Source organism: Oxyura jamaicensis, chromosome 4 (genome assembly GCF_011077185.1).
Source record: "Oxyura jamaicensis isolate SHBP4307 breed ruddy duck chromosome 4, BPBGC_Ojam_1.0, whole genome shotgun sequence".
Lineage (NCBI taxonomy): Eukaryota > Metazoa > Chordata > Aves > Anseriformes > Anatidae > Oxyura > Oxyura jamaicensis.
In genome coordinates, this window is record NC_048896.1 from 20,069,023 (window position 1) to 20,082,854 (window position 13,832).

Consider the following 13,832-nt stretch of genomic DNA (forward strand, 5'->3'; position numbering starts at 1 on the left):
TCCTTTTGGCACCCAACCTGGGGCAACTTGCACTGCTAGAGATCGTTTCTCTGACTCAGCCACAGGGTCTGCCATGGGGGTTGGAACACCCTCTGCAGGGACACTTGCACTGCTACAGCTCATTTCTCTGGCCCAGCCACAGCAGCTGGAGCGGCTGCAGGAGCTGGAGCAGCTGCAGTGTCCATTGTAGGGGTTGGTGTGGCCGTTGGGCCTGTCACAGGACTTGGAGTGGCCACAGGGTCTGTCACTAGGTTGACAGTAGCATCAATTGCAGCTCGATAGGCATAGGCCTGGCCCCAGCACGCTACAGTGAGTTGTGTCACTTTGGAACTGCCAGAGTCATGACACCCTTTTTTCAAGCATTCTACCAGTTTTTTAGGATTTTGCAGCTGTTCAGGGGTGAATTTCCAAAACATCGGAGGTGCCCACTGCTCTAGAAACCTGCCCAGTAGCATCATTCTCTGAATGAACACAGACAATTGTCTCTATTGCTTATGGAGCTTTGGTCTCAATCTGGATGGATGGGTATATAGATGGTAAGTCATTATCATTACCTACTCACATGAATCATTTTAAGGGGAAGTATGAAATACTTTGTTTCAAAGAAAAAAATCTTTCTTATTTCCCTATATGAAAGGGTAAGATATTTCCATTTATCACTTATCAACACTGACAAGCTGTCATCTTAGGCAAAGGGGTAACAATCTGAAACTGCAGTAGGGGTAAATTATCATTAATATTTAGCAAAATGCTGTAGAAGCTACAGAATGACTAATGGAAAATTGGTCAAAGGGAAACTCTGAAATCATGGTCCCTGGAGACGTTCAGGGCTGGTTACTGATCCGCTAATTATGGTTAAGAGATGGTGCAATCAAATTTGTTATGATGGATAGGGATGGACTCCATAAAACAGTGAAAATTCCTTGGACCCCAAATCATCCAGTGAGACAAATTAAGAATGATATTTAAGTAGTGTAGTAGTGTATATATATATATTTATTAGTAAGTGGATCTGAACCCTTTGTAAAAAAGTTCATGATTTAAAGAGTCTGGAGGAATATGTAAGTTATTCCCATCTCCAAAAACCTGAAGAAGTGCAAGGGACTTTGAAAGCCAAATCTGTCCCTAAAAAGGTTTTATCATCTGTGGACTGAGTAAATGCATTTGTCAGGTAGCTGACATATAATTTGCAGCCAGATTGGAGTTGCTGTGCCTGCTTTTGGCATTTGCTGGAAGCTGTCTGGCTACCTTAGTACAACAGTGACTGTATGTCTCAGCAGAGCTTGTTAGGTCAGGTTCATCCTGGTGCGTATTGAGACATGAGCACTGTGCATTTGACACCTTTTGACTTCAAATTTAATTTATTTCTATCTTTGGTGGGAAAATGCAGCACTTTTCAAGACGCTTTTCAATGTCTCGCTTGCCATAAAGTTCAAACAGATGGTACAAATTCTTTAACTACTGTGAAGGTTGAACTTAATAAACATCTCTACATGTGTGGGCTACATTAGTGAATATATCCCATACCCACAGTATGTTTGCCCTTACCATTTTCAGCGCTCTTTCTATATCAATTCCTTGGCTCCATGGTACTGCAGGGTTAGCAAGGCAGTCTCCGGCACTACCTCTCCTGGAGACATCAACACGCTGCCTTCGCAGGTAACGGAAAGCCTCTGCTATGACTAGGACTGCATCATGGGTCAGTGCAGACGTATACTAAAATTGATGCAAATAAAACATGGTGATAAACTGCAATCTTAGAATCATCCTAGATTTCTCAGGTCTAGTCCTTCTCTAGTTAAAATGCTCTTAGAAGAACTGTGCATACAAGCCCTTTTGCTTGCACTCTGTCTTGCCACAGATGCTTTACATTGTTAAACCATTCCACTTAGCTCAAATAACAAATTAAAAATATTTTCGTTTTGCATAGTACACAACATCAAAATAACAAAACCAGTTTACAGCTGCACGAAGTTTAAGTGGAAGCTTGCTCATCTAAATGAGGTCACTACAAAAATCTGCAATCCCGTGCTGGCCTCTGCTGCTACTAATAGCAAAAAAGAGCTCATATTTGTTATTTGCTTGGAAAACTTTTTTTTTTTTTTTTAACAAGATTGCCAAGACAGTTTTGAATCGAAGGTAACATAAATCATTTCTGTTTGGACCACAATCCTGATTAGGTAGCAACTGTGGCTGGAAATAGATCAAATAACTTTTTTTAGTAGACGGATATACAAGAAAGTAATCACAAAATACATGTTAGGCATTACATTTCCTTGGTAATTGCCTATCTGACTTCTCTCACACTGTAAATCTGAGGAAGGTGATAAGCTTTGTGTAGCAACAAGTCTTCATCAAAACCCCAAGACTCCTTTACAATCTGTTCATGCTGCTGTGCTGCTGTCAACTTCATCCATTGCTTGACATATGTATCTGGTGACATCTCCTAATGCTATAAATTTAATAGCACCTACAAAATATCATAGAGTTTTTTTTTTTTTTTTTTTTCCCCACATCTTTCTATGAGAATGAAGAGGGGAAATAAAAGATGAGTGGAAGGGCTGTGTGTACTGGTGTGCCTGCCCTTCTGCCTATCTACGTACTCAGCCACTCTCTTTGTGGATAAGACTTCCTAAATTCTGAGGCAGTTAGTTCTGTCCTGTAGGCATGGGTAGTGGTCTGAATTTCTTAAAAATGTGTATCATCTTATTGCAAGATCTTCAGTTTGATACCAAACTTCAAGAAATCTGAACAGAACAAGGCATACCTGCGTGTGTAGACCAAGACAAGAAGATCTGATAAAAAGGAGCACAAAGGTAGTATTACGAAGGCTTTACAGGAGCCTTTCATACAGAGTTTTAAATGACAACAGTTTATAAACCCTTACTCAGCATGTGCAGTGTGTTCTTGCTCTGACTGTACCTAGTACAGGCATTCTGTTGACTCTGCCTACCTTTACCTCTTCTCATGGTACTGGCCTTGCAATGCTCACCCTCTCCTCTTTAATAAGTTATCAAAGACTATATGTCACATCCCACACAACAATATGGAATCAGACAGTGATTTTAACAGCTATTTGTTCTTGTCTTAAAAAACAACAACAACAACAAAAAAAAACACTTGTAATAGCTGTCCAACCTAGGACTACATAAAACTTACACGGTGATAATTTTTTTCAGCAGACTGCGTCAACTGTCAGTAACCTTAATGCAGTCCCTTCCAAGTCATGCCAAGAGAGCTATCTAATTTTCTACTTTATTTGAATTCTACTTATAAATGCATGAGCATGCAAAGAGAAAAAAGAGAGAGACTGATAAAATACAGAATAAATTAAACATCAGGGCTTTAATCTCTAGGCAATTTTATTTCCTAATCAAAAATATTGTACATCAATTTTTAAGTATGCTTTTTGTCTGATTGACAAATACTGTGCACATTTCTATAATGAGTGGTACATTTGTGGAAAGGTAATGTAATCTCTGTGTTTGTACCATATATTTAAGATTATTTTTTAAGGATAGAGAATAATTTTTCCCTTGAGGTAAATTGCTTTCAAGTGGAACAAAATCTTCCCAGGTTAACTTTATATATTTCAGAGCTTTAAAGATTAGTACAACACTTATCTTTGCTTCTGCCTCACTGTTAGGCAGCTTTAGAAAGCAGGACTAGCCCCTAATCAACAGGGAACAATACACTGAGTTTTATGGGCCTCTGTTTGCCTTTCTGAGCTTTCTCTGAAATGCCAGCATGGATATGGGATGGTGTGGGATTAATATAACTTGCCTTCCCCAACGAAATCACATGTACCTCCAGAATGGAAAAGACTGCAGTGAAGTATCCAGTCCAATACTTCTGAAACAGGACCACTCAGAATAGACTATCCCTGACATGTTTGTTAAATCTGTCGATTTTTAAACTCACCGCCATTTACCTCCCATGGCACATTTTACTGTGCTTAACACCATTTTTTTTTTTTCTGTGCTTGTTACAAATAATCTTGATTGCAAATTCAGCTGACTGCTTCCTGTCCCCATCTTGGCAGACATTTGAGTTATGACTACATTAGAGAATTGAACCCTGCCAAGACTTGGGTGAGGGCAGTTGAACTCAACTGACCACGGTTGTGACCAGAATCATCCTGAAGTGGTTTGGGCCAGCCCAGCCTGCACCCCACTGCTTCCCATGCATGTGACAGGACTCGCCGACAGGTAGTCTTTATAGGTGCTAAAACATTTTAACAGCTTGAGTATAGCTAGACCAGTTTAACAGCTTGGGCATAGCCTCACCATGTTTCTTGGTGGCAGGATTGGAGAACAGTCTCTAGCATTGTTTAGCTTATGGTAGTGATTTACTGGAAGACTATTACCACACACCACTCATCAATTCCTTATATTGGAATTCCTTTTATAAATTTCTTATTTATGAACTAAAAAGAGGGATTTTAACCCTTTTTCATAGTGACACTTTTTTTCCCTTTTTCAATTCTCTCTCAGCTTGTTCTCCCTGGTTTACTTCTTCCAAGAAGCTGGTGCTACCAGCTGTACAAGCTTTCTGCTGAAAACCCACCAGTAGTCTGAGGTCCTCTTATCCCCCACCAGTCCCTGGTTTTATTCAACTATTTGTATTGGTGCAAAAGAACAGGTCTAATCAAAAGAATAAGAGGAGGAAAGGATGTAATAGGAATATTAATAATATGCAGTGATCCTAAAAGTTTTTATGACTTGAAATATTGACCAGAGCATCCCTGATGCACTCCTTGATTGGACAGTGAATAGCATACCCCCTTTACCATATACATGCTGAGGAAGAACAAATCTGCGGGATATATTAACATGTTACAAGTCTCCTAATAATAATAACATTTTGTTCATCCAATCTAGGACAGTTTCAGTGATCTTGGGACTGAAATTTGGAAAATATTACTGGTTGCATTGGAAAATGTCATTGGTTAAATGCTCTTACAACCAGAGCATTTCAGTAAAGGACAGTGGTGAAAACACATGTTTAGATTATGAGGGCAACAGTCAGCAGTGACTAGCGGGCAGCAGAGGCCCTTCAGTGAATCCAGAGATACTTAATTTTTCACAAGAAATTTTCTGTTAGCATTAAAATTGGCCAGCAGCCCACAGTTTGCATTGAAAAACTAACCTAATTACCCACACCTGCACCCCAAGACTGGCTCAAGATGTTCAAGTTATAAGTTTTTATCCCCACTGCAAAATGATAGGATTTGCAAGATCAAGCCTTTTACTTTTTGCTCACATGCGGTGGGCACTTGTGTCCAGCTGACAACTTTTGCCTCATTCTCACTTCTGGAAGTGCAGTGAACATTGCAACATATTCCAGTCAAGGATCTGTATCACACACATACACACACCTGGGGTTAAAAAACCCTAAATAATTATTAAAAGCATTTCATTTAATCTTGTCCAAGTAAAATAAATACCTTTAATGGTGAATTTTTGGCTTCTGGGAATTCCCTTTCATCGAGCCTCACCCAGCGTTGTAGAAACTGTTGAACCATTGGGTTTTCATTATTAACTATCTGAAATCCAGTAACATTGGCACCTCCGTGCATTACTCTCTCCAGCACAATGTCTGTGAAACCCTGGGAGGACACATGTAGTAAACAGGAATCATGTCATCCAAAGCGTCTTTTCTTTAGTTCAGTTTTACCTGCTAAAAACTTAACACAAAATAATTAGATGAATTTATTTCTTGTTAGCTGAAAATATTCTACCAAGGAGACAATTGCTATCATTACAGCACATGTGATTGTGATAGTGGCATAGGACAGAATTTTAAAATGTCTTCTTGTTCAGACCTTTGCGATGGGAAACTTCCCTGTTGTGGTGTGGCAGTGTGGCATATAATATTCACTGGTCAGAAAGAAAGCACTGGGGAACTTGAAGTGCTACTTCCACTTTTCTCCTCATCATGGTGAAAACCTGTCCAAGAGCTTTGTACGGCAAAGATTCAATGGTGGGAGCAGAAAACCACTGAACATATGTAATGTTCTGGGGAGGCAAAGCACGCACCTCCTTGGCAAGCAGCTGTCAGTCACAACATCGCTTAGCATTTCACTTTCAAACATAATGGTGGTGATTCTCTCCCACTCTGTTGTTATTTATACCTGTGGCAGTAAATCGGTGTCTTTTTGATTAGCGTGACTTGATTGCACTCATGTTTATCTCAACGTCAGTGCTTACACATACTAAAAGGCAACCCAGAATAAGAACCTCTGTATTTCTATGCACACTCTACAGCCTACTCAGTGGGATCATGACTGCTTCTTGTAATGCAAAATTACACATTTTAAAGTTGTACAGTACTTATACTAAATAAGGGGATTTAAAAATTAGTCTTCTCTGTTTTAATCACACTAAAACGTGAATATAGAGAATATTCTACTAAGTGGGATTGCTAACGTCAGTGTGTGATTTTTCGAAAAGTATTTTTCTACTCACCATAGACACAGAGATCAAAAAATTAGTCTTTCTGCAAGGATAGATTATAATATAATACTTATTCTAAGGAAATTTAGCAGATGCTGTTTCAAAGACATTATAAACATCCTTGAAAGTAAATTTCAGATTCAATGCCAGAAGTTCTGGTACAAATAAAAATGTGCCCTGGAAGGTGAGTACATACACTGTCACCACCCTACACTCTGTAATACAAAAGAATGGATAAATCGTCCGGCCATTTTACTTGATGGAATTATTGCTTTCATTTGCAGCTTTTCAACACTTATATTATACATACATATTTTACAATTATTTTTCCTGGAGTGCCTAAATTTCAAATGTTGTAAAGAAGACTACAATTACCAAGTGCCGTATTTATGAAGACACAAATTAGTGGAAAACATATAATTAAATTATTATTTTAAAATTAGTGGAGGATATGAGCTGCTTAGATAAAACAAAGACCATAATTGAGTACAAGTAATTATAACATACAGGTTCCAGTATTTACTGAAGCCATTTCTCAAAATCCAAGAACTCATTCATGCATTTCCTCTTTTGCTGATTAAAGTTGACACAACCAGAACAGAATATATTACCCTCTCAACCTCAACTACATTTGTAATGAAGAAAAATTCTTACCAGGTTAGCTAACATGTAGTGATAGCCTCGAGAATGTTTGCCAAGGATTACAACCTGTGTGAAGAAAGAAGTTACATGTGATTTAGTGTATGAGGATGATTCTCAACTAGTGGAAAATAAGCCAGAGAATGAACATTTTTGCATTCTTCTATGCCCAGTCAAGGGGTAGCATGAATATTACAGACCTGTGACTTTAGAGACATGATGTAGTCATTTGTGTTTTTTAAAACACATGGGCACTGTACAAAAGAGAGTAACTCTCAAGGCTGAGATGACCCCTCTTGCAGAGATGACCTGGCAATCTCACCTTTGTCATCATAGTGCCTTCCTGCTGACTGTTCTCATGTTCATTATCATTTCAGTTATTTCTGCTCTGAAATGAGGCAGCACTACATCTACCCACTTAGTAGACTCTTTTTTATGTTCCTTGTTTGTGGAGTATGTGAAAGGTAGGTGAGACAGTCCAGTGTTTATTAAACTGTACCAGCACAGCAGGGCTCTGAAAGCACAACTTGTCCTGGGGGCTCCCTGCCAGGAGAGCCCTGGCCAAGCCTTGCCATGTATCAATGCTTAATGTTAAATTCTTAAAACTATAGGCAGTGACCTTCATTACCTTTTGACAGCCTGAAAACTTGTCATTTTCAGTGTAAATTGATGCATTTGACCTTACATGTTTATTCAAAATTTGTACTAAATATGATCCTGCACAGCCCACTGAACTAACATTTGCCCTCCCTGACCCCACTAGGCCATGTCTGTGTACAAATGGAGCCATTAAATGGAATCACGAAGAGACAAAAAGCAGTAGGATGAACTGAGCAGACAGACTCTCTAAAGATAAAGGGGGTGAGTGGGAAGATGGAATTCTGCCATCCTGTGTGCTCATGTCACCACTGTGCTTTTGCAGAAAGGAGACAAAAATACACTCCCCATGTTCCTGCAGCTGGCTGTCAGCTCACCAGCAATACCCTTAGTACAAGATTATGCCACTGCACTTAGCACTATTCCGTTCTTCAGGTTATAATCTCAGTAACATCCATCCAGTACCACAGCTGCTGGAATAATGTACAGCAGCAAGAATTTAATTAATAATTGTGGTGATTATGTGTGTGTCAGGACAGAATTCAACTTACTCAGACTTTGCTGGGGTAAACTGCTAAAAGTTATAAATAGCAAACATAATTCTGACCATACACCATGACTGTATCACTAAGAGCAGGTCAAGTGATCAGGCAATGCTTTTTAATAGACCGCTGAAGTCTTTACTAAAATCAGATGACATTTGAGTCATTTACTTTAGATATATTGATGAGCCCCTTAAAGTTCTTGATTAAACTATTAAGTTCCCAATTGTCTCTTTGGGTTGGCTTGTCCTTAATAGATGCCATCTCTTTCAAATTCACATTTAATTCTGTAGAAATTTACATACTTCCAGCAGCCTGAAAATAAATTGCTGTTCAGGTCCTCTTGAGAACTGGATATACACTGGATGTTGGTAGAAAGCATCTGCTTTCCTACACTCACATTTGTTTTCTATGGTAATGTGCAGTCTTCCTTTAGATCGTCTGGTGTGTGCGCTATTTGCATACTGAACTGTCTGTTTAAATTTCACCTTTAAGGCAGCAATTTACTTTTAAAAGGTTAAAGACAAAGAGCTTAACAACAACAGCATTCTTTGCCATTTTAACCTTAATAAAAAATACAAAAGCTTTTACATTTCTATCCAGAAATGCATTTATTTGAGAGAAAATACCATGACAGATGAAGTCAGAGGCTGCAAGGAAAACATATATTGAGCTGCTACAGGCATCTGGAGAAATACTGCAAATAGGAAATGTAGGACTCATTAGCATAGATCTGACTCAACTTCCATCTCTTCTGTTATCATGTCTCCAAAATGGCCAGAAATAATTCTGACTGTTTAGTCCCTTAGAGAGGTCCAACATACTACAGTCAAGCTTTAATTCAAAAAGCATCTTTCAGAAATGACCTGCTAGAGTTTGTATTCACACAATCAACCACATTAGTTCATAATTATTTAACTGGATCTTAACAATGCTTTTAAAATTCACTACACATGCTACCCTAAATCTTAGCGAGGATGACTCTCCTCCCCCCTCACTTTCCACCCTCTAGCAACTGCCCAGCATCTTGCAGGGAGCTGCTAGATTAGTGAGCCTAGCAGAAATAATCACAGCCATCAGGGTTACTCCTATGGGAGCGTGGGGATGGATAAAGATTTTTTTATGAGGAAGGAAAACAGGAGTATAACAAATAAATCTCATCAACTGCTTATATATTGTGAAGCTTATATAGAAAGTGGGATATTGAATAGTAGTGGTGAATAGAAAGCCAGGATTACAGGACAAGGATTTCACAGAGCTACATGTCTTTGGTAAGTTTCACTTCAGAGACTTAATATTGCTTTCACCTTGACTGAAAGAAAGGCTTATAAGATTTTATTCTGAACAAAGGAAGAGGAAAAAAAAAAGACTGGAAACTATAATGAATAATTCAGACTTCTCATCACACATAATTCTCGTCTTGTAGATAAAAAGATCATAATGTCAGATTTGATATAGAGTAAAAAAAGTTTGCATTTTTAATTAACTCTTTGGATGTTTCCAATCAATTAAGAAAATCCAGAGGGAACATAATTAAAATGTATCTAATTTTAAAATAGAAGGCATAAACTGCTGGCCAGCACCAGGCTTACTGGAAGTACGGAACAATATGCCAGATTTGAGAAATTAAATCAGCATCGCCAATTTTAGTTTTCATTTCCCTGGTGAAGCAATTTTTTTGAATGAAAGCATAAAGACAACTTGGTTTTCACCATATCAGTCATCATGATAACAAATAGGCAACTACATTTTTTTTCCCCTTAGCTTTAAATTTTTTTGTATGTTTTTTTGAAGATAGCATTATAGAGATTAGCTGAACCACCTAATGTTAAATTGGTATGAGCACCGTCACAGTTCTAAAGTAATAGCGATGATTCCCTCACGATGTAGTCCAAAGGCTACACACATGTCCGAGAGAAATAATAGTGAGATGGAAGCAAAATATGACTTATTCCCTACTCAAATTACAACTACAGCTATTTTGTGGTCTACAACAAGAATGTGCTTTTTTTTTGGCCATGAAAATTAAATGTTGGGGTTAAGGGTGAAGGGAACAATATGAGTGTAAGACAAATTCTTAAGACGAGGAGACTGGCAAGATCTTAGATGAAGATCAAGGCGCAGAAGTTGTTTAAAATGGTAGTAACAGAGACCCCAGGGTTGTGCTGGAATAGTCCTCCAAAGACTTGATGAGGAACTGGGATGGTAAAAATACAGAGCATGAAGGTGAACAGAACTAACAGAACAGAGGCAAGGAAAGAATAGGTTGAAAGAAGAAAAGAGTCAATGGACTCAAAAGAAAAGGAGCAATTAAAGAATAATGCAAGCTTGGCAGGTGGAGCAGAGCATAGAATCATAGAATCATAGAATATCCTGAGTTGGAAGGGACCCTTAAGGATCATCAAGTCCAACTCTTGACACCGCACAGGTCTACCCAAAAGTTCAGACCATGTGACTAAGTGCACAGTCCAATCTCTTCTTAAATTCAGACAGGCTCGGTGCAGTGACAACTTCCCTGGGGAGCCTGTTCCAGTGTGCAACCACCCTCTCTGTGAAGAACCCCCTCCTGATGTCAAGCCTAAATTTCCCCTGCCTCAGCTTAACCCCGTTCCCGCGGGTCCTGTCACTGGTGTTAATGGAGAAAAGGTCTCCTGTCTCTCGACACCCCCTTACGAGGAAATTGTAGACTGTGATGAGGTCTCCTCTCAGCCTCCTCTTCTCCAGGCTGAACAGGCCCAGTGACCTCAGCCGTTCTTCGTACGTCTTCCCCTCCAGGCCTATCACCATCTTCGTAGCCCTCCTCTGGACACTCTCCAACAGTTTCATGTCCTTTTTATACTGTGGTGCCCAGAACTGCACACAGTACTCGAGGTGAGGCCGCACCAGCGCAGCGTAGAGCGGGACAATCACCTCCCTTGACCTACTAGCGATGCCGTGCTTGATGCACCCCAGGACACGGTTGGCCCTCCTGGCTGCCAGGGCACACTGCTGGCTCATATTCAACTTGCTGTCTACCACGACCCCCAGATCCCTCTCTTCTAGGCTGCTCTCCAGCGTCTCATCGCCCAGTCTGTACGTGCAGCCAGGGTTTCCCCGTCCCAGGTGCAGGACCCAGCACTTGCTCTTATTGAACTTCATACGGTTGGTGATTGCCCAGCTCTCCAACCTATCCAGATCCCTCTGCAAGGCCTTTCCACCCTCATTTGGGTGATTCGGGTGAGCAGGCATATTTTGTCTTTTAAAGTATCATTGGTTTGTCTTTGATTCAGGGATGGGGAAGGTATTTTTTCACTTATGGATGTAGGAAATCACAGAACAGCTGAGGTTGGCAAGGGCCTCTGGAGAATGTCTATTCTGACACCCTTGCTCACAGCAGGGCAGCTGGAGCAGGCTGCTCATGACTGTGCTACATTTTGAATATCCCTGAAGACAGAGATTCCACAACCCCTTTGGGCAACTTGTTTCAGTGTCTGACTACCCTTGCAGTGTCCAACTTGTCTGACATAATCTCTAGACGCTTTTCTGCAGAGCTGCTTCCCAGCCAGGAAGGCTCTACCCAGTGTGTACTGGGTTATTCTTCAAACACTCCTCCCAGTTTTGTATGATCTGCAAACTTGCTGAGAGTATACTCTGTCCTATCACTTGGATCATTAACAGAGAGTTTAAGCAGTACTGGCCCTAGTACCCTTGGGGTACTCCACTAGTAACTAGCCTCCAGCTGGATTTAGTATTGCTGATCACAAAGCCCAGCAATTCAGTCAGTTTTCAGCCACCTTTATCTCCACTTATCAAGCCCAAATATTCCCTAACTTGATACTTCTCTACCTCTACCGAGGTGTTTTCTTTGCTCCAAACTTTGCCACTGGGACCTGGGATTCCTGAAGGCAAATCTCACCAGTAAACACAGAGGTGAGGAAGGAGATATCTTTGGAATTCTACACTAAAATATGACAAATCAGAAAAGGTCTAGAAATGCAACTGCAGTCACATCTCTGTGGGCTTTGATTTTGAAAAGAGTCATTGAAAAGTACAAGCTAAGAGGATATGCTTGCATTTTTATGTAGAGAAGTGGCTATTACGATTTTGGCAGCAGTGAAAGGAAAACTACCATGTCCAATTAATACCTGTTTGGAGCTCATCTGCCCTTCATTTTAATCCATTGCCATCTGGTCAGTTTAGTCTTTTTAATCAAAGCTATTTATCATCCTTTATTTACAAATGAAAGCAGAAAGAAAAGAAATTAGATCACAAAAGTACAGACTACCTGCTCTACAGCTCGAAACGCTGATATTTTATGAGTCTATTAGATTGTCCCATAACATAAAATACTGATGTTGACAGGCAGTATTGCCACAAAGAAGGTCTAAAGATTTTTTCTGTGCTTTTCACTCCTGACAAGTTGCAGAAACATGCCACTTAAATGGAATGACAGGAAGAGATCTGACCTGCTGCATTGTGTTTTTCCATTTCTAACATATCTGAGAACAATGAGGCAGTTTAAGTCTAGAACACTTTTTTCCTAGGTTTTAAAAAGGCAGCAAGAAAAATGAGATTTCCTAAAAGCTCAGAGTAAAAAAGGATTTCGTCATCTTTGTTGAGATTATTCATACATTAATTTGGGTCCCAATTTTGCAAAAAGGCCACGATTAACTTCAAGCACGTTTGCATGTCTTCTCATTTTTAAGCATACATGTAAGTTTCTGAAGACAGGAGAACTTAGCTACCTCCACATGAGCAGTAATGTTCCACTAGGACTTGCTTTCAAAATACAGTTGTGACACCTTTGCCTTCAAAGCAGTGTGCAAATGCCAGCAATGATGGCATGATGCTTGCTTTTCAGCAGCAAACAAGCAAAATAGAAAAATGGACACAGGTCTAAAAAAATTTCAACAGAATCATCAGGATCAGTTATCAGTGTTGATTGCTCTTTGTGGGAACAGCATGGATAACAGGCCCTTGCTATGTCAAGCATGGCAACAACTGCCTGGCAAGCCTAAATTGTCATGGAGCACTGTCTGCTCTCCTGGTGATCAGGTCAGGTGTTCTCTAGCTCGTATCCCTATTGATAGTACCATTGCACTTCCGAGGATGGAGTTACTGCAAGCTCATGTCAGATCTGAGCAACTCCTACCTGATATTGGATTAAATGATTGAAAAGTTGTGGCAGCACCCTATTGGACCAGTGGCACTGGCTAATTTGGTCTTCAAGACCCACTTAAGAAAGGAGCATCACAGTCCAATTAGTTCAATAAAAGCTGAATTCAAGTCCCCTAAAGTTCTCATCAGTATGTTACCAAGGATGGCTTAGTTTATGTTGAGTGGCATCTGCAATGCACTGCATCTCAGCTCTGTTTCTGTAGATCAAGAAAAGAAGAAACTGAAGAAGTCCTACAGCTGGAGAATGCAGAATCCTCTCCTGGCCCCCTTCCCACTCACACAGCCCCTCGCTGTGGTGTGGGAGATGCCCATGGGGCTTGCAGCCACCACAATTTCATAATCTAAGAAGGGTGCATTGTTAGTACCAACATTATTGCTTACAGTGTTGTCATGTGGGCAAATGATCTGGTGAAACAGCATTTGACAGCCATACATAATCATT

General features: G+C 40.0%; 1 protein-coding gene across 5 annotated transcripts in view; it reads right to left on the reverse strand.

Moving 5' to 3' along the window:
- Positions 1-13,832, reverse strand: part of GRIA3 (glutamate ionotropic receptor AMPA type subunit 3) — a 149,540-nt gene that overhangs the window by 52,738 nt on the left and 82,970 nt on the right. For all 5 annotated transcript variants that reach the window (XR_004750109.1, XM_035323693.1, XM_035323694.1 and 2 more), the window contains exons 5-7: positions 7,110-7,163; positions 5,447-5,608; positions 1,549-1,716 (exon numbers count right to left, since the gene is read on the reverse strand). Coding sequence is in view for 4 of the 5 variants with exons in the window: in XM_035323693.1 (XP_035179584.1) it covers positions 1,549-1,716; positions 5,447-5,608; positions 7,110-7,163 (384 nt within the window). In the remaining variant the exon portion in view is untranslated. The remainder of the gene's footprint in view (positions 1-1,548; positions 1,717-5,446; positions 5,609-7,109; positions 7,164-13,832) is intronic.